This window comes from Cydia strobilella, chromosome 20 (genome assembly GCF_947568885.1).
Source record: "Cydia strobilella chromosome 20, ilCydStro3.1, whole genome shotgun sequence".
Classification (NCBI taxonomy): Eukaryota; Metazoa; Arthropoda; class Insecta; order Lepidoptera; family Tortricidae; genus Cydia; species Cydia strobilella.
Window position 1 is genome coordinate 4,976,556 of NC_086060.1, and position 21,823 is coordinate 4,998,378.

Genomic DNA, 21,823 nt, shown 5'->3' on the forward strand with positions numbered 1-21,823 from the left:
GAGCCATGCTGGCCGCTGAAACGTAAATAAGATCTACAAGAACAAATAGACGATTAAATGACGCTATTAATTGACTTTCCATCGGGAGAGCCTAGGGTCTGGGAATTCTGAGATCGAAGGAACTTCTCGAATTAAGCAATACCTGACGAGGACTAATAAATAGGTTTATTATTTATATTTTTTATACCTTTTGTCTATATTTGTCACTTTATTATGTTGTTTTATATTTTGTTTTAGTTGTCAGTAAAATCTTGCTCTGGCAGTCAGCTTTTTCGTTTTTGCTCTCCTTAGCTATCCGAAATTTATTTAATGTCTACAATTCCCGAACAATACCTATGCAGATAAACTAAACACTACTTACTTACATATTTTAAGCTTTAAGCTCATACTTATAAGCCTCTCAAACTTAAAATAAATGAAAGGACAGTACCAGGATTACATAAGTAATGAACTTCCCGAAATATACCTACGTGACTGAGGTCGCGTATGGAATACACGAGGTATCCTGCGAATTACCAGTTTTTGATTCAGATTTGGGCAGAAAGCGAACATTTCCATCCAAGATATCGTTATCTGTCTCCCTATTGCTCTTGCGTATTCGAACAATAGAGAGGCAGGTATTGAACTTTTTATTTTCGACGTTTGCGATAAGCCCGGACTTGAGTGTGGAAATTCGGTGTATGAGGATATGATGCCGAACAGCGTCATAGATTTCTGCAGTCAAAATTGCGGCTACCATATTTTGCTTGCATTTAACCCTTAAATGCATAATGATGTATATATGCATCGTATATTTGATGGTCCGTGGCTCAATATGCAGCTATCCAAAATATTATTCCCTCAATCTATACAACATGACGCATCTATTTCAATTTATTAAAAAGTTATACAAAAAATCATGCATTTAAGGGTTAATCTACATCATTTAAAGGGTGGTCCGAAAATTTGACAAAACATTATTAGAAATATTTTACTTCCGCATCTCACAAAATGGCATTAGAAATTAAAACTCCAAAAAAAAAATACTAAAACGAAAAGGAAACTAAATCTTCAAAATATTCCCCAATCGATACACAAACGCAAACGTTTGTTCAAATATCCACTGAGTTATTATTACTATAGAGACAACACCAAACAATGAAATTGTCGCAATCACAAGTTGTGATTGCATCACGATCGCAATCACAATTCACAACCCGGCGCCCGTTTATCAAAAGCTTGTAGCTTGTAATACAAGTGGAAGTCCCTTTTTGACAGCTTTTGTTAGAAAGGGACTTCCACTTGTATTACAAGCTACAAGCTTTTGATAAACGGGCCCCTGTACCGTTTCTCAAAAGCTTGTAACTTGTAATACAAGTGGAAGTCTCTTTCTAACAAAAGCTGTCAAAAAGTGACATCCGCTTGTATTACAAGTTACTAGATTTTGAGAAACAGGCCCCATGTCTTAACTTAACTATAATACTATGACCAACGAGTTCTCTCATTATTAATGGCTTCCGTTTCCAATTAATGGTTTTGATCACACAGATTAGACAAAATGAGCAATTATCTCAGGATTGTGACACTTTAAGCGACTTCCTTTGATAATCTTGCGTTTATTGGACCACCTTGATTAGTTGAGCTATTTATTTTGTATGTTTCGAGCATGCTTTGTTTATTATTTATGTTGTTATGGTATTTCTTTTTTCAAATATTACAAAACACAAAGACAGTTTTTCATGTTTCTTTAACCAAGTTCACTAGGTAAGTAGGTGTGATGTATATGGTCAAAATTGGTCTCCGATTTGCCAATGTATAAGTCTGCAAACTTTTTAGTCGCAATTAGCACGCACTACATAACGCAACAACAGGAGCGGAAAACCTGTGGCGTATCACTGTCCAATTCTAAAAAAATATATAAAAGGGATCAGGCCATAAAAAAGGTTCCATTTCCACTGGTTATTTTATTGATTTTCATAGACGTACGGTCTAACGTATTGGTCCGACGTATTGGTATGATGGAAAGGGACATACGATTATTAGCGGCTTGTCAACTTTAGTAGACGTTTATAAATAAGGGGGTAAGAAAATATCGTGCCCGCGAGTTTGATAGGTGAATGTCGGCGCCATATGGTTTGTGGTAACTACATTTTCAAACAACTCTTGAGTTAGGTACGCAAACGTACAACGCCATCTATATCAGCTATCAAATTCGAAGCACGAATTTGTAGAAGACTTTACATGTTATACCGGGTGGTGTTACAGTACAGGAGCAAAAACCACACTAAAGTTTATTCTAACTCAATGTATTGTTTTTTTTTTTAATGTTTAAAGTGTGACAAGCAACGTCAATTACCTACAATGATGATGGCGTACATTAAAGATAATATTTAATTTGTATGAAACATAAGAAGTCTAGAGACATTATAATCTTTAAAAGTTATTGACCAAAAGTTTGAGGAGTACAGTTTGTTTAATTTATTTGCTACTATAACAGGCCCCACACGGTATAAAATCAATAAATCTTTCGTAAATGATGTAACGTGAACCAATACGTTCCCAATCCAATCCCAATACGTCACTAGCGAATGCGAATGACGGTGCGCATTGGCACCCTGCGCACGCGCTGCTCAAACACCATCGGCTCGCTAAACGATCGTAAAAGACAGGATAAGAGCCTATTTTGGAAGATAGTATACTGTATAGAGACGATTCCTTTCAATTAAAATATATATATAGTTTTCGGCAAAGATACTGACCTAAATTAATTTGGTGGTTCAATGTTGACTGCTTAAAAAATGATCGACTCGGTAAACGATCATAAAATACAGGATAAGAGCCGATTTTGGAAGATAGTGTAGTGTATATATGTGTATCCTTTCAATTAAAATAGATATGATTATGCTTTTCGGTATAGGCATATACAGAGTTAAATTAATTTGGTGGTTTTTGGACTGCTCAATTGTTTACTTACAGTATGGCACTTGGTATGCCTACCTGATTTGTTAAATACTTGAATGTTGATGTAAATTTAATTAGAATTCACGGCAAGGTACACTACTATTACTCGTTCTGTATTTTTTTTTACAAATCAATCTATCGACAATAGTTGATATCGGCTTACACTGCGTCTTACGTAAGAGAACAACTCGCAAACGCCAAGCGACGCAACGAGATCGCCCACGTAGGACACTTCTTTCAAAGGATTGATTCACCCCACGCTGCATCGCTTCGCTTCGCGTTCGCGTATTGTTCGCCTACGTAGTAAGCTGCGTTATAGTCCATTGTAGCTAACTGCGCACCGACTTCGATAGAACAGTTGTAAGTGTCTATAAACGTCATATTTTCATAGAAATTCATGATGACATTACCGCAGTTTGTAATTTCATTGCAGATGACATGCTGAGTTAGCTTGTTTCGACTGATATGACTGTATCATTATAAAGTAATTAGTAATTAATAATAAAGTAAGTAATTGTAGAACAGCAGAGGGAGAACAAAAATTCACAACAAAACATAAAGCACCTAAAAATTCACAAAAAAATGTACAACTAATAGGTCTCGAAGTTTTTCCTACCAATACTTCCTGACACTGTGAAATTATATCTATTAACCTAAAAGATGTCGCTACTAAAAGCATTCAAACGGCATTCTATAAAACAAAGGAACATAAAAAACAAATCTCATTTTATCATTAGCAGACAGAACAAAGTGGTGAAGTGACAGCCGCACCACTTAGTCCACTCTATAAACTAATTTTACCGTCCTATGTATAGTCACTCATCCTCAGAGTTTACTGGGCTAAAAGGTAAACGAACCTAGGAAGTGCTGCTCTCAACTCACACACACTAACGCATAGAAAACAAACACACAAAGATGGACCGAAGACACACACTAATGAAAACGAAGCGTGAGAAATGCTGATAACTCACTTGCTGCAGCTATCGTCACTTCCGACTTACAATTTAGAATTATTTGAAAACCAAACTTTGTTGCGCTGTTAATGTATGCGTGCGAAAGAAACAACAATCGTGCAGTATTGTTTCAATCGTTAAGGCAATTAATATCTATTAATCGAAAACGATTTATCATTATATAATCGTCTTTATTCAATCCTAGTTAAATAAGGTATCAGAAAGAGATAGGAAAGTAATTAACGTAGCTATGCATGTGTGCGTCGCGTAGGCGATACGAAGTTAATGAGGCTTGACTGTAGTGGTAGAAACTCGTATGACTGGCCCGGCTGCCTTCTTAAAGCCATGGTATCCTGGTACTTCGGATCTCGTTTGCGCATACATTTTAGTACGAGTTTTTTTTCCTGTTTAAAATACACATACACAACCGGCTTGACGGGGCCATTTCTTTAAAATATCTGCATTTCCGCGTTGAAAAAGTAAAAAGGTCATTCCCGCCTAAAAATTCTTCGGCGTTTACACGACGAAAAACGTCTTGTTTTGTATTCAGAAGGCGGTGGCCGTGATTAAGTTGTTGGTTTTATATTAAAATGTTTTACATAATTTAATTTCAAATAAGCATTGTATAGTGTTAAGCTACAGTCATAAATGCAAGAATGTAAGGAAAGTAGAGGAAAGTATTTTAAAACAATGATCATTATGGTTTATGTTGGACATAAAATATTAATAAAAGCGTTAGCAGAAATGACCCACTTCGTAGTAAGGTCTACGTTTCGTAGCGGTCTACGGAATTCGCAAATCGTAGCAGGATTAGGATCTTTGTGTACTTTTGAATAGAGCTTTTTCGCTCGATGTCTCGGACCTGAAAGCCCTGTCTTATGGAACTCCAGGCACAAATTGGTTTTCATATTATATAAGGATGACGTATGATTCGATTTATACCTTGAATGAAGTACTAGTGTTCGTTTACAAGGATTTCAACCAGGGAATTAGTCTAATTTATCAATGAAAAATACTTAAAATAAAACAATGTTTACTTCAAGTTAGCACTTTTGCATAAGAAGTAGAGTTTTGGTAGTATTTGTAATATTAGTTTAACACTGAAGGAAATGGATTGATTAAAACATCTTCTGCAAACAAGCACTGATAAATTATGATTGATGATATATACGTATGTCTTTATAAAAAAACACAGTTTTCTGGAATAAAATATAAGATGACAGTTGTAAATTTTCTGTTTTGTTATGCTTTCGGTAACATTTTTTTAACAAACATATCAAAACCAACTATTAGAACTATTAGAACAAATTAAATTATTTTCAGAAAATAGTTTAGTCACCTGACTTGATTCAATAAGAATCATACTAAAAACTGTAATATATGACATCTATTACAGTTTTTAATTTATATATAGTAGTGTGACTACTTAAAAAAAAAAAAAAAACAAATCAAAATATTTAATAAAATAATTTGATTTGTTCCCAAACTTGTTCAAGAATCATACTGTTCTACCTTAGGGATGGCCAGGGGGCGCCATAAAGGATGACTCACGTTAGACCGGGCCGTGTCCGGACCGGAGCTTCCGGCGCTTACTTTTCTATGACATGACAGGTAATCACGTGATGCTTTCCATAGAAAACGAAGCGCCGTAAGCTCCGGCCCGGACACGGCCCGGTGTAGCGTGAGTCATCCTTAAGCCTTTAGTAAGCAAATGCATATACTTGGAAAAAATCGACCTATGCCGCCGTGACCCAGGTGGCCGAATAGCTCGGGCACCTGCCGCGATAACGATTCCAGCCTTGGGCACTGGAGTGACCAAGGCCACTTTTTCTTAATATTCTTATTTATTTCAGTTTATAAACGTATCAAAACCAGGGATCGTTACCGGTGTAACTTGAAATCAGAGTATCACGTATCATTCGAAATATTTCTTTGATATTGTAGAATGGTATTTTGGTAAGGATAATGAGTTATCAGATCACCTAAATGAAATGGAAAAATATACATAAACAACCGAGATACCGAAATTGAATACCGGTTAACTTGTATGAAAAATATACCGGTATTCGATCCCTGATCAAAACTCCAAAATAATATTGAGCCAATCAAGCATTAAGCATCCGACTACTTTCCAATTAACTTTAGGGACCTGCACCCAAATATCTCAGTCGCAGTTTACCCTTCTGTGAAGACCCTAAACGTTGTACCACAGCATATTGTATAATTATAATGATCAGCTTTTCCCGGGATCGTATAATGGCAGACGGGTTCCGCACATTTGCATCAGTCGTTCACCCCGCGACACTATGCCACGAAGTCTTTACACCCATCAATACACTCCATACACACATACGCTAACGTATGTCTTTCAGTTACGGAAACGAAGACCAATTAACGGGGACGTTAAGAGCGTCCGATCCTCTTTTTCAACGAAAAATAATAGTTTCCGAACTATTTTTCCGAATTATGTTTCCGTAAGAAATAGACCGCCGGCCAGGTGCAAATTTCGCAGTCGCATCCCGAGCGATAAGTAGCGATGTGTGATGAACCCTTGTGGACGTCAGATGCCGCTCCGTTTTTGGGTTGAGAAACGGCAGCCATTCAATCAATCAATCAAACTTTTATTGGTAAAATAGAAGTATTTTATATGTCAACACATTATTATTATCTTATACATAGAACATTACTTACACATTTCACAGGAATAATTATATTAGGTACATTATTCAAAGACGAAAAAGAAATAAAAAATAAAAATGTACATAATCACGTCATAATTTTATCGACATCGACTTATAGTAAATTTCACTTGTCCTCGTAGGTACTTTTTAAGCGTCAAACCAAATTTAACCCGCCAAACCGGGGTAAATTATGGCCTTCGTTTGATTCATACTGAACGCCTCACGCTGTGTAGTAGGTATCCTCAGAATTTATAATCCTAAATAGTTCTGGTGGCTTTCAAAGATTGTTATGCTATTATAGTGACAAGTTAAAATCGCTTCTTTACATAATATATTTTTAAACTATGCTATCCGCAATTAGCATTGACTAGAATATTATTTAACTTAGCAACAATATCTTATCCTTGCATCACTTACACAGGCTCCTATCACGCCCTCGTATCGGTCAGAAAATTAAACTTTAAAACCAAGAGCTAAGCCGTATTTTACAATAGCATTATATACACGGAAGGAGCTCGGAAAACCCTAGTTATGTATCAAGTCGGCATGACATCAGGCTGGGAACATACGACTAGGGAAACAGCAGGGAGCATTCGCAAAGTTTATCTGAGTTAAAACCAAAGTAACTCAGACCACTTAGATAGTTGGCAGTCCTCAACTGTGCGTTTCTCCAGAACCTTTTCATGCCTCGCACAGCTAAATTGTGGAATCTGCTAAGTTAAGGGTATTTGTAAAATACTATACCTCCCTACATGGATATAATAAGCAGTGTTGAACAAGAAAAAAAAATTGCCTTACCTAACACGTTCTAACCTTTCGCCCTTCAAACTTTCAAGAAAAGAGCGTCCCATCTTAAATGCCGGCAACGCACTTGCAACCGCTCTGGTGTTGCAGGTGTCCACGGGTGACGGCAATTGTTAACCATCAGGTGATTCGTCTGCTCTTTAGCCTCCTATATCATAAAAAAATTGTTTTACAGTACATATTGGTGCTACTTTCTCGCACTAGTGCATCAAATAGCACTTTTCGTGCATATGTCAAAAGTTTAAAGGGCCATATGTACTGTAAAACGTTGTACGATACACGTGCGAATAGGTGATCTAGTGTCGATTTAAAATATTCCCTGCGGTCGTGTTTTAATTTATCGCCACTCGTTTCGAATTTCCTCTTTTCCGCACTTGTATCGTAAATAACTTTTTTTATTTTTTTATTTAGAAAACAAACAGTCACATACAGATAAGTTTAAACTTGCAGATATACAATTAGACCTTATAGTTCCATTAAATATAAAATACTCACACTGATAACAAATGTAAAAGAAAAAGAAAATGAAAATGAAATAATATTTATTTAAGATAGGTAGGTACAAGTAGAAACATTTGTACAAGAATTATTGAATTTAATTTTAATGGGCCGTTTATTATCCTCTTAATACATAGATACTAAAGACCAAGTTGATATTGCGATTTTTCGACCGAGCGATAGCGAAGGTCTCCATTTCAGCTTGGGCAAAAAAGCTTTCGTATGTCCGGTTGTTCTCCTACAGGTCGCAATTCTCAACCGATTCTCGTGAAAATTTTGTGAGCAAGTTCGATGATAAAATAGATATTTTTGTCTATTCAGTTATTAAATCATTTTACGGTTTAGACTCACTTGTTTTAGTCACTCGCGCGACATGTTTCGGAGAGCGTAGGTCTCCTTTCTCAAGCACTAATAAGGTTTTTCTCGGCGCGCGCGCAGCGCGCGACGCGGCGCGCGGCAGCGGCAGTACGCAATACACGGTCGTCGTGAACGTTGCTCGCACTATTAGTGCTTGAGAAAGGAGACCTACGCTCTCCGAAACATGTCGCGCGAGTGACTAAAACAAGTGAGTCTAAACCGTAAAATGATTTAATGTTAGTATGTCTCACAACAGTTTAAATTCGATTATTCAGTTATTTTGAAAATGGCGGAGTCATAAGTACATTTATTAAGTTTTAAGGTATGTTTGCGAGGTTTACAGTTCACAGACACTAGTAGTCGTCGTCAATAGAACTTGCAAATAACGTAAACAAATATGACATATTTTGTTAGCGTTTGACACATACCCTAACATTTTTACCAAAGATATAACTCCGTAATAGATGGATACAGTCTAAGGAAAAAACGTGCCTCGAAAATCACGAAAATTTGATTCTCGATCAGATGGCGCCACTAGTTTTGGCCTACTCTCGTATAGAGGGCGTTGACTGTTTCATTTGTTATTTATAATTTTAACGCATACCAGTGAAAGAACATGGGTCAAAATCATATAAAAATAATTAATGCAAATAAAAAAAACATTTATCCATATTTAAATACATTTTAACGTATTTTTATAAATCTTCATTTTGAGTTTTAAAGTATGTCGATAGATGGCAGTGAATTTAAAGTGGTTACAAAATTTACTATGACAGTACCGCTCTATCTTATTATATCCTCATTGTTTTTACGAAGGTTATTTTCCCTGAAATATTAATAATTAAAAAAATATATATAAATAAAATATTTAAGTATATAGACTGTTGATAAGGTCATGGTTGTCCTTTTAAAGAGCGAGATTACGAAGTAATGAAGGTAAAATGGTTTAAACTTTCACGATTTTTACTCATTATTATTTACAACGACGGGACTTAATCGCGTAAAATAGTTTTAAATTTACCTCCGACGTTTCGAGGACGGCGTTGTCCCCGTGGTCTCGGAGACTAAAACTATTTTACGCGATTAAGTCCCGTCGTTGTAAATAATAATGGGTAAAATGGTTTGTTTACAATATTTGCAAGTTCTATTGACGACGACTTTAGTAAAATGGTTTGTGAATGGCACGTAAACGTATGCGTTTCCGGGGAGCTTAAATCGCGGCTTGCGGCTGCTAATCTCCTGGTGTCTAGTATCTCATGCAGTTAAAATCAGGCTTAAAGAGCGTTCGCGGAATTGTTATCGAGTTGTATGACAAAGTTGCTTTCAAAGAAACTTGCCGATATGGCGCATCATATGTCACTCAGGTATAAGTATACGAGTATAAGCGCGAGTCGGACTCGCGCAAGAAGGGTTCCGCACCATTACGCAAAAACGGCAAAAAAATTACGTTTGTTGTATGGGAGCTCCACTTAAATATTTATTTTATTCTGTTTTTAGTATAGCGGCAACAGAAATACATCATCTGTGAAAATTTCAACTGTCTAGCTATCACGGTTCATGAGATACAGCCTGGTGATAGACGGACAGACAGACAGACAGCGGAGTCTTAGTAATAGGGTCCCGTTCTTAGCCTTTGAGTACGGAACCCTAAAAAAACAATTTTAAAATTAAAACTAGTGGCTCTCTGAACCTAGCGCACTCCCTGGCACCGCCATTTTGAAAAAAATAACTCAATCGACAAGAAAAAACTATGTAATTATTGAACCTGCTTACAAAATTTCATCGTTTGAGAAATACGACCTGTAAACACATCCCCTGACCTGTGTATAGTATGAATCTTCTCAAATGATTTTTACAGCGGTCGCTCATTGTGTGCCATCGTGTCTGAGCGCGTGCCACGGCGCGTGCCATTGTGTCTGAGCGCGTGCCACGCTCATACAAAAGAAACAATGGCTTTTGTTTAACAGATTAGGGTCTTAGACGTAAAAATCATTTGAGAAAATTCTTACTTTACTTCCGGACATACGAAAGGATTTTTGCCCAAGCTGAAACGAAGACCTTCGCTTTACTCGGTTAACGAGTAAAATGGCTGTGACTTACAGACAGACGGACATGACAAAACTATAAGGGTTCCCTTTTTTCTATTTTGGTTACGGAACCCAAAAAAAACCTAACCTATAGCGCGAGCAGCAGGGCATGGATGACTAGGGGAGTAACCAGCGAATTGTATATGTATAATTAGCTCCATGCATGAATTGTTTTTATTTTTTTTAATCAATTTATATCGTTTGAACACCGGAAAAAATAAAAATTCTTATTTTATTAAAAAATATTTAAAATGTTGTAAATTTTGGAGCGGTTTAAACGCTCATAATTTTTGGGGCGAATTCGACAGAGCGTGATGACGTCACACGTTGCACGGTCCAACTGTGACGTTTGCTACTAATGACACTTATGTGAACTAATCTGTCGAACGCGTAACGTCACGTGACGTTCCGTTCACTAGTTTTTCGCGTTCAAAAACTTTTTTATTTATTATTTTATGCAATTAAATTATAATTTAATAACGGAAATGCATTTGTAACATAATATAACGGTAACAAACATCCGAATAAAAATATGTCGTTCAAATATAAACTTCATGAAAGAGGCTAATTATGTCGTACGGTCGTTTTCCAGCCATCCAGCCACCTAGCGAAAGCTTTTCTGAGTGTTGATCGAGACTTCGCTGCATGGAACTGCTAGTTGCTGGTAGAGACCAAGGGCCCGTTTATCAATCAGTTTATCAATTTTTGACAGCTTTTGTTAGAAAGGGACTTCCACTTGTATTACAAGCTACAAGCTTTTGATAAGCGGGCCCCTGGTCGAGGTTAGAAGCTAGTGCTTATATAAGTAAACGTCGGAAAAGCTAGACGCAATTCTTGCTAATAGTATTATTGCGCGATCTACAGGTCGTTGAACTTGTAAGTTTGTAACCCAGTGTGCGCAGAAGCAGGTAGGTAGGTAGACAAGAAGGCAGGTAGGGAGGCAGGTAGGTATGAAACCTACCCCAGGCTAGGCCAGGCTAGGCTAGGTATGTAAACATCAGAATAACTCAGTCCTTGCTGATAGTGTTATTGCGCGATCTAGAGGTCGTTGAACTTGTAACCCAGTGTGCGCAGACGCGGGGAACGTGTTTAGTCTGACGCTGCGCGCAGGGCTGTCGCAAGAGAGAAAATTACAGGATTTTGAAGCGAAGCAGGATTACGAATATCAAATAAATTTTATAGGCCAATCAAAATATTTGATGGGCTGAATCCGGACGCAGGGAACGTGCCGGATTTCAATCAAAACATAGGTACAATCAAAACTTGGTGTGAAACTTCTCCTTTCGGGCATTCTCGGCTCCGTTCGGCTCAGCGTTGCTCCGAGCAATTATTAGGGTTTGCCCAAACTTGGCGACCCTTTGCGTGTACGACCACAGATAAGATAATGACAACCCTGAATAGTCAAAAGGGATAGTACCGTACATAAGAAAGGGACAGCATGATTCGTCTCCGAATCGCTGTCAAACTTCTCTGAGGACCACTGAATCGGACAGGAGAGTTGTCACGCCTGTTTTATTTTTTTTACTATTGGGTGGGGGCCTCTATGAATACTTCAAACTATTAGTCTTTTTGACAATTGCCTTCTTTTGCATCGTGCACAACTGACCGCCGTAAACATTTTCTAGACTTATTATCTCAAAATTTGCTCGTTGTGAGCGAGGGTAGAGCCGGAAGGGGGAGGGGGGGACAAAAAATATATTTGTGGCTAATGATGCAATGTTAAATTTTATCCTGCATCAATTTAAACAAGATTTATCGGCATTTTATCAAGTCTGCAGCCCCTACACTTTACGTAATTGAAAGAAACAAAAAAGATAAAAATAACCGGTTTTCCCATAAGGGGCAACCCTGAGTTTTCCCGGGAGTATCGAACGCTCCTACTTTAGCGAAGCGAGTATTAATTTATACTAGGTACGCGATACTCATTAAATACGAGTATTTGCTCGTGACTCATACTTTGTAATTAGATTTTGATTTATAATGGGAAAGCTGTCCTTCCGCATTAGTATAAAGTCGTCGTCAATAGAATTTACTTGCAAATAATGTAAACAAACCATTTTACCTTCATTTACTTCGTAATCTCGCTCTTTAAAAGGACAATCATAACCTTATCAACAGTCTATCTGTTAATTAAATATTTACTTACTTACTCTTACTCCTCTGGCGCAGCGACCCAAAGTGTGTCTTGGCCTCCAACACGACAGTTCGCCACTGATCCCGGTCCTGTGCAGTTTCTCGCCAGTCTTGGACCTGGAGCTCGCGCGGATCAGCGTCCACCACATCCGCCCATCGTCACCTAGGTCGCCCGACCGGGCGGCGTGCTGTCGGTTTTCCCTCAAACGCGTGTAAACGCTCTTTTCACCGCCCGATCGTCTTCCATTCGCTCCAGAAGGCCGAGCCACCGAAGCCTTTGCGCCTTTGTCACACCAATGATGTTTGGTTCAGCAACTAATTGTTCAATTTCGGCGTTTTTGCTTATTCTCCAACTGCCATCGGGTCTCTGCGTTGGACCGAGGATTTTACGGAGAATCTTCCTCTCAGCCACCAGCAGCTTACTTTCCTCCTTCAAAGTTAGTGTCCAGTTAAAATAGGTCGGATTACGGTCTTGTAAATTCGGATCTTAGTGTTTCTACTGAGAAGCCTGGACACCAAGACTTTGTGCAGAGCTGCACCGCACCGCAAGGCATTCTGAATGCGAATGTCGATTTCCTCGTCACTGGTATTGTTGTCGTTGATCGTACAACCTAGGTATTTAAATGTTAATTATTAATATTTCAGGGAGAATAACCTTCGTGAAAATGTTAGGTTCTGTTATGCGTCAAACGCTAACAAAATCTATCATATTTGTTTACATTATTTGCAAGTTCTATTGACGACGACTTTAGTTAGGAATGATAACGTTATCACTACCACTACCTAGTGGCTCTGTGAGCTGTAGACCTCTCAAGCATAGCTTAACTTAAACTGAATAAATGTTTTGACATTTTTCCAAAAACTATATCGACAAATATATACTTACGACATATTTTTAGTTACTTATTGAACCTGCTCACAAAAGTAGGAAAGGAACACCTGAGCTAACCTGTGAATCATTTTCTTGATGACGTGTAAAAAAAGTGGTGAACTGTGGCCACAAATAATAAAAAAAAAAAAGTGGTGAACTGTCTGAAAAAACGGTCAAGACAGTCATCAATCAACTTAATACTTATAAACTTTCCACCAGAGCTCTTCTATTTTACTTACAGAAGCATAGGTACATAATTTAGTAATTAAATACCTCTCATTTACTCCAAATTTGTATTTATTTTGAATTATCTTTTAAATCAGTTCTAAGCCGATTTACAAACCATCTAGTGCTATAATTGTAAGCGTTTCGGACCATAGAAAATGAAGGGTACATTTAAACAATATAGAAGGAGCAAAAAAGAAACCCGCAATTTGAACCATACCAAAATGAAATTTATTGCACCAAAAAGATATAAATTTTACCATTACTACAACAGCTCTTTAACATTAACCATGTTACTTTAAATAGAATCAACAGCGCCATTAAAAGACTACGTTGCATTAATTGAATGAAGCCTGCCAATGAAAAATATCGACAAATTATCGTCTGACAGACCAAGATGGAACGTTTATCTATCGATCTCAACAACGTAGACCGTCAAAACTACCAGGGTCCCATAAATACTAAACGTTAACTATTTCGACCGCCGAATAGACGTAATAAAAACCTCTCAACAAGAACAGCGCGAGCGGGACGCCGCACGCGCTATCTCGCTCGCTATACGTCAGTTGACAATAAGTAGTGGGTGAATGAACCTTGTGAGTTTACTGGGCTAAAAGTTGAATGTACCCCTGTTCGCGGACATTAAGAACAAGATAGCAACTTTACACACCGTTCCAAAACCGAAACATCTCAAACACCTTCATGATCCGCTACAATTTCACATTAGCATTCCTAATTATAAAGTCGCTATTCATTTGTTCTCACACCAGTTTTCTTGCGTTCTGGTACGCATGAGCAAGTTTCTCACGACTACAACTACATTTGCAGAATGGTAGTGAGACGCGTGTGTGTATAGGGGTTTGTGTGTGTGTATGTGCGAGGTTGGTGTAGTCTTGAAAATAATTTCGCGGTCACAACGCGCGGGTTCATAAGACCAGACCCACCTGTCGGTGTGGTTGGTTATTTATATCTATGCTTGGAATGTATCATACTTGCGCCCGATCTATTGGGGAAAATAATGATTATTGAGTCTTCTGCATGGGTAACGCCTAGCGATAACCTCAAATTAGCCTGTGCTTGAAAGGAGTTAAATTTTACGAAACATGTTACTAAAAAAAGAGTGCAAGACGCTGTGGTCATTGATATCAATGACAGATGCCTAGCCACGATGACAATCGTTCATAGAAAACTCCAGTTAAAACTGAAATAATGTATGGAAATAGTCACGTGACTTTTTTCATAGAAAACGCCAGTTGAAACTGAAATAATGTATGGAAATAGTCACGTGACTTTTCGTAGCATCTGTCATCCAGGGAATATTACGCGAAACTCTGCGTCAGAGGGCACCAGGGCGCCACTACCATAATCTGAGGGTCTATCGTGAAACAAGAAAATTTCTTTATTTAGATATAACATTAAGAGTGACAGAGGTCACTCTTGCATATTCAAGCGATAAAGAGGCAGATAGCGAATTTTCGGATTCGCGTTTCCTGGACAACTGACAAGGTCGATATCGTCCGGCGGACTGATAATCAGTGGGCCCCTTTACTTAGACGGAAGGATTTTTTTAGCACCAACACGAGACAACACGTCAGCCATTAGATTTAAAAATATTGTTCTCATGCGATTAAACGGTGGCATTAAAGCGGTCCAATAAAATCTCGTACCTCATGGTAACTAATGGTGATTTATTGCAACAATTCTGTAATGAAGTAATGATAAAACATTTCTTGATTGGTTTGCTGTAAAAGGTTTATATACCGAGTGATCTGTATCGCTGAGGAGTAGAGTGGTAAATCAAAGTCTCTTGGGGAATTGCACTGGCAACTCTGACAAGTCAAATGTAAAATTAGTTAGGTTAGCTTTTCTCATGTTTGTGGATTATATCCAGAATAGTTTTGGTAGTAAAATCAAATCCTTATTTTAAGCGTTATTTGAAGCTTATGAGGATAAGTCATAATAGCTGTAACGCTTTTGATAAAAAAAAAACATAAGTATACATTATTTTGTATTTTGTAATGGGCCGATTTTTATTTTGTTGTCGATTTTTTTTCGTTACATTTGGATAAAAAAGTTAGTTTGAAGCTCCTCATTCTGGGTAGAAGTAATACGAAGTCCCAAGTCCCAACTTGGGGCAAAAAATGTTTACAATTTTACATTGAGTTACGAAAATACCATACGTTTTCGTAAAGGTGACTGTCCAATTGTAACTGCCGCTGCACTGCAGTTGCGACGTTACGCGGTGCCGCACTACTGTAGCAGCACGACTGCGGCTGTTGCGGCGTGCAGTCGCGACAGCGTTCGTTGATGGCTTGTCAATGTCAAGTCATATAATATCATACGTACAAATAAAATACTAATTTACTTTTGTATTTTTTACGTGAAGAAGCGAGTGACGATAATGCTACATGCTACATGAAAAAGAAGACCAGTTTGCCTTTCTACAATAGTCAGAGTCCGACGAAGGCAGCTACGCAATATTAATAAAAAATCTGATATTTAATGGTGATCCTTTATTCAGATAATATTGCCGATTAAATGAAAAGCAATTCAACATTGAATGAGACTTAATAATTGACGAAATACAATCAAATTACTCAAATAAAATTAATGCAGAGGAAAATTATTCTTAACATTAAGGTAAGTTCACAATGTGAAATTTTCTTCCCCATCCTCTTGCCTAAATGCGTGACCACCGCACACAGCAATCCGACGGAAACGGGACTCATGGAGTTCGTGATATATACGGGGGGAGTGCGCACTTGATCCACCTGCATCACGTATAGGTACTCGGCCGTCAGAAACGTGCGGCTGGATTTAGAAGTCTGTAATAAACGTCCCCTCAAAACCATGCCAGGTAGGCTCTTTTAGCAGGCCTTTTATTGATTTCTGCAAAGTGATTCGTGGGTTCTGGAGATGACGATGCGACACGTAAGAATAAAATTATTCAATGGTGGGCAGGCAGTCGTTCGGTGTTAGCAAAATATTACAGATTTATCTTTCTAAGTATCCATATTAAGCCAATTTTACTTTCCTTAGGTACCAAACAGTGAAGTATGATGAATAAAATAATTTGTAATTTACACTTCATATTGTCCAGTTGCAGGTGTGAATGGGCGACGGCACTCTATGATATGACCGCACCATCCATATAAAACTTGACGGGCGAGACAAGAAATCCTTTATGAAGAAAGATATTTCCCTCGCCTTGGCCGATAGAAAGAACTTTTAATAAATTAATTTGAATAATAAATGGTTTCCTCGTGTTGGTGTGAAGAATTACGTGTTGCACTGTAACACAGTTTGTTTAACCCTCATGCCTTGAGACCTCCGCAACTGTCAATATTCTAAATTTTAAACCATTCGCTTCTCTCGTGGTTCAATTTTGTATCGTTTCGTATGTTTGGATATCAATATGTTACCATGAGGTATTAAATAACATCTTTGCCCCTTGTAATAAAACTAAATGATTGCTTCTTTTATTTAGCTCAGGAATGGCTTTGCAATGACAAAATGAGAAATTGTCAACATAAACGACATTATATAATATGATATATTACAATACAATTACAGTTGCCAGGAATATTCGGCAACTATTCGGTATTTGGCCACTTTGCCGGATATTCGGTATTCTATTTGCCTCTCTATCGCTCGTGCCCTGTCGAGCTTATAGCTATCCTCGCAAAACTACGAAAAAATAAAAGAACAGTTTATTTAATGAATCTATAAATAATATCGTCGTATTATTTGAATCCCTAAATCAATAATCTCAAAATACGCTAAATTTGTGAAAGCTGATTCCACAAATCTGCCTTAAGTTATATACCTTAGTTTTATTGGATGTATATAATGTACAAATTTCTAGAGAAGGCGGAGAATGTAAAGTTATAGCAAGAATAGTGCCTGGGCGTGGGCATAGATTTAATAATAAACTATATAATTATTTTCTGGATCAACAAGAGTAGAACCTAAATCAACTTCAACTGAATGCTACTAAACAAAGCCCTCAATGTCAACCTTACGTGCAGAACATGTTGAACATATAATGTATACACTTTTTTGGGAAACAGGTTTTTCGTAAATTAATAAAAAAGTAAAAAATAAGACACGTTTTATTTTTCACAACTCTTTATTAACTTTAGTTTTGTCCGCCATGATCGTGATATCAGCAGCTTGAGCCTTGAACTGCAACTTGTAGGTACCTGGAAATTAGAAATTATCTTTTCAGTTTCATGTTGTATTTTGAATATAACTATGTATTTTTGTATGTATATGATTTATTGCTTGCAAGTTACATATATGTATGTCTGTTTGTTGAATTTAACTTTAAATCAGTAAAACGGAGCTAGTAGCGGACAAGCTGTGTTAAACGGTTTGTCTTTAGATATTCTGGCCACATCATCACAGAAAATAAATAGGTAAAAGTGACCCGACCACCAAAATGGACTTTTAAATATTCGTAGTAAAATAATATTAATTTTATACTTACATCGACGTGATCCTCACAGCAATATTGTGTGTAACACTTGAAGTATTCCATTCCACATTTACTTCACGACAACACCGTCTTTCACGTAGGTCTTCGCGGACTATAATTTTTGTAAATCATTCCCACAAGTGGAAACAAGGTTTTTGATATATTAAGCAATCAAAATCTACTGTTTAGGTATTAAAAATTATAAATCAAATCGTAAGAAACTAGCGGTTTAACTGATTTTTTTTATTATGACAATTGATGACAATGACATCTTTGACAATTACGTGAGTGACGGATTTATTTACTATGGTTCGATAACTTTTACTATACGATGACATTATTATATTCAGCCTCGCGAGAAGGTCAAAGGTTTGTTGAAAATTCTAGTTTCCTAACTGGCTCTGTGATACTCGTATGGCTCAATATAGATTAGCAAAAAAGTTTACAGTAGTACTACAGTCGCCATCAGATATGTCGGAGCGACCGAGGTGCTAAATATATCTGAACATGCACTCTAGCGCCTTGACAATAAAGGCGTGTTCAGATATCTGTGAGCTCCTTGGCCGCCCCGATATATCTGCGATATATGGCGACGGTACCATCGGGGTTGTTTATCCGTGGGTGTAATAACTCCTTAGAACGTAGTGGTTATATCCTCTTTGCTTAAAACTACTAATATCTGTGATCAAAGACAATTCAGTGCAGGTGACAGATTTGACGTGCGGTCTGCAGCCGCAGTTGCAATAATACACCAAATACGCAAAAATGGCCATGCTACGTGCAGTCGGTCTCGTCATTCATTTTACTATGGAAATTGACAATAACACCGACGTGTCGGAGCAGTAGTGCAGCTGCGGTCGGGAAAACGTTAAAATCACCATATTACGTGCAGTCGATATCGTCATTCATTTTACTATGGAAATTGACAATAACACCGACGCGTTTGGGCCGCCGCAGTAGTGTCGGAGCAGCAGTGCAGCTGCGGTTGGAAACGGACAGTCACCTTAAGGCTTCAGCTTGGAAATGGCATCTTCCTCGACCCACATGGACAGATTTCCATCATCAGGGCGTTGTGTGTCATCATCAGAACAGGAACGAAACAGAATAGAACATAATGGAACACGATGGAACACCCAGTCAGCTGAAAGAAATATGATTTTGTTAACAACTAGGACCATGTGCAATCCTAACCTTTCTAGATACCTTAAATAAATATTCTGAGTTTCTTACCAGCTGGAAATTCCTATGTCGGACTCATTTCACAGCTGTGAAACCCCTTCCCACCACATGATTCCACCAGCAGACTGGAAACAAACGCATGGTCAGTATATGCAGGGACAAAGGAATCAAACCTGAAGACACTACCATATACTACTTACTTTTATTGGTGCCAAAATAAATGTTGTAGGAGCTTTTAGCTCCTGAGTGCAGCTGTTACTGCATATTATGCTATCTGCTCCATGTTATTAGAACATGATGTAATCAACTTCTTTTCTCACAAGAAAACCTGCCCGACCAGGACGAACACAAACCAGGAAATGGCTTCAAAGCTAGATCGTGGGGATGACCTCTTCAAAATCCCAACAGATCTCAAGTTTATGGAATAATTTTATATATAAATTCACGATCAGTAAATAAATCACATTTAATTTTCTAAACATATTTAAACTCTTTTTTGCACTATGAATTAAGTCTTTTATATTTAAATTTCTATTCTTTATTATTCCATAAATGTGATTTAATTTGTAGTGGCAACACCCATTAGTTTTTCATTGGCCAACTGGCTGTCATATGAATGTTGCTACCAGTTGCTACACTAAAGATTTACTTGCCACATGAAAAAACTACGCACTATTTGACAGACAGGCAAAACTGTTAAACTGGACATCTATACAAAATGCAGTGTCACAACATATTTAGCCAATTTAGCCATAGATATATTCAAAAATCTTAAAAAGTTGTCATTAAGTATACGCCACATTGTACCTGTATACCTGTATTACAGGCCGCATTGCCATAAAGGGTTTTCTGAATGGATTTATTTCTCAGAAAACTACTATAAATTAAAATTTCATTTTTTTAAAGGTAATGAGATCACCTCAAATAATTAAACCCTGCACGGATATGATTATAGTCCTCATTTCCTAACAAGTACTTATGTGAGACGATAACAGGTGCATTCCACGAGAATATCCCTCACGAAACGCCGTTCTTCTAAAGGTTCTGAAACGGCTGAGAAAATGATATTGGGTCTGGTAATATTTCATGACTTTGCTAACAAATTGGCAGTATATTCTCGAGCTTTAAGGATTTGATTGAATTAGATTAGCTGCCATACAAGGCAAAAGCATTTCGTAAGAGACATTCTCGTGGAATGCCCCAAAAGCGCAACTATCATATCCATCCAGTCATGTATACTGCTACGTGGGTCATGTATTCTGAATCGTTTAGAGAAATGCCTCAGACGGGGGCATAAAAATGACTGGTAACAATTCTCGCATACTTAAAGTAGAATTGAAAAGTCGAACGATACAAATATGCTGGACACATATTATGGCCCTTAAGAACCTTCACAACGATCATATCTTGCATATTATGGTATGCATCCATATCCTGTATCTTCCCAGGATAAGATTGTTAGACCTTCATGGTTTAGATATCGATGACTAGAAGGTTTGAATTTACTTGACTTATTGATTGAGCTATCAAATAAAGCACATCTATATTTGTGGTATTTCCTATAAAAAGGGACCTGATTGTCGATGGCGCTTACGCCATTTTATAAATTATAAACGATGCTCCGATATAAATACAATGCCGCGCGACGTTGTGCGGCGTAAGCACCATCGACAATAAGGTCCCTTTTCATAGAAAATGCCCCATTTATATCCTACTAGTTTTTGCCCGCGACTTCGTCTGCGTGGAGTTAGTAATTTGCGTAGCTTATTTTTACCCAATCTGCTTTTTATCAATTCCTCATACAGACTTTCACCCCCTTAAAAGATGATTTCTGGGATAAAAACTACCCTATGTCCTTCCCCGGGACTCAAGTTTATCTCTAGCTAATTTCAACTAAATCGGTTCAACGGTTTAACCGTGAAGTGGTAACAGACAGACAGACACACTTTCGCATTTATAATATTAAGTAAGGATTATAAAATGTAATTACCGATACAGCAAAGATTAAATTTCGAAAATCTTAATACCCTGGTGGCAGTAGGGTCTACTCGTAGAGCAATTAGTCTCTGTTTCTACCAGAATTGTGCATGGATGTGGATAGGTAGACGAATAAAAGACACTTTTAAACTATGAAATATTTACTAAATTTTCACTTTCACTTTACACTTTAGTTCAGCGGGGGATGCAGGCATTATGCACGAGATACGATGGGTTATTTTAGGCTAAGTGTAGATTAATTATATATATTTGGTTTTAATTGTAGGTTTTGTTTTTCATACTTATAATTATAAAATAAAATTATAATTATTAAATTTTAGATTTGTTTTCTCGTTAGGTGTCAATTTTGAGTTTTTTTCGATCATTACTTATGTATTTTTGTTTAATTCGGTATGATGTGATATGTTTTCACTTTGTATAAGTAAAAGAAGTGAATCTGTTGGTTCTTAACCTTTTCGACGCCGTGTCAAACCACAAAAGCTGTCATCCAGCCAGACGCCACGTCACCGAAGTGTCAAAACTTAAATTGAGCTTTATGCATATTATGCATGTAGGTCTAAGCTGCTCTGTGGTCTATGACCGATTAATCGATCTTTGGCGTTGAACCTACATTCATTCAA

General features: G+C 37.5%; 1 protein-coding gene across 1 annotated transcript in view; it reads left to right on the top strand.

The window, feature by feature from the left end:
• The first annotated feature begins 213 nt into the window (after nt 1-213).
• Nucleotides 214-21,823, top strand: part of LOC134750775 (myrosinase 1-like) — a 190,423-nt gene continuing 168,813 nt past the window's right edge. Inside the window, exon 1 of the mRNA XM_063686017.1 lies at nt 214-230. Coding sequence (XP_063542087.1) covers nt 214-230 — 17 coding nt within the window. The remainder of the gene's footprint in view (nt 231-21,823) is intronic.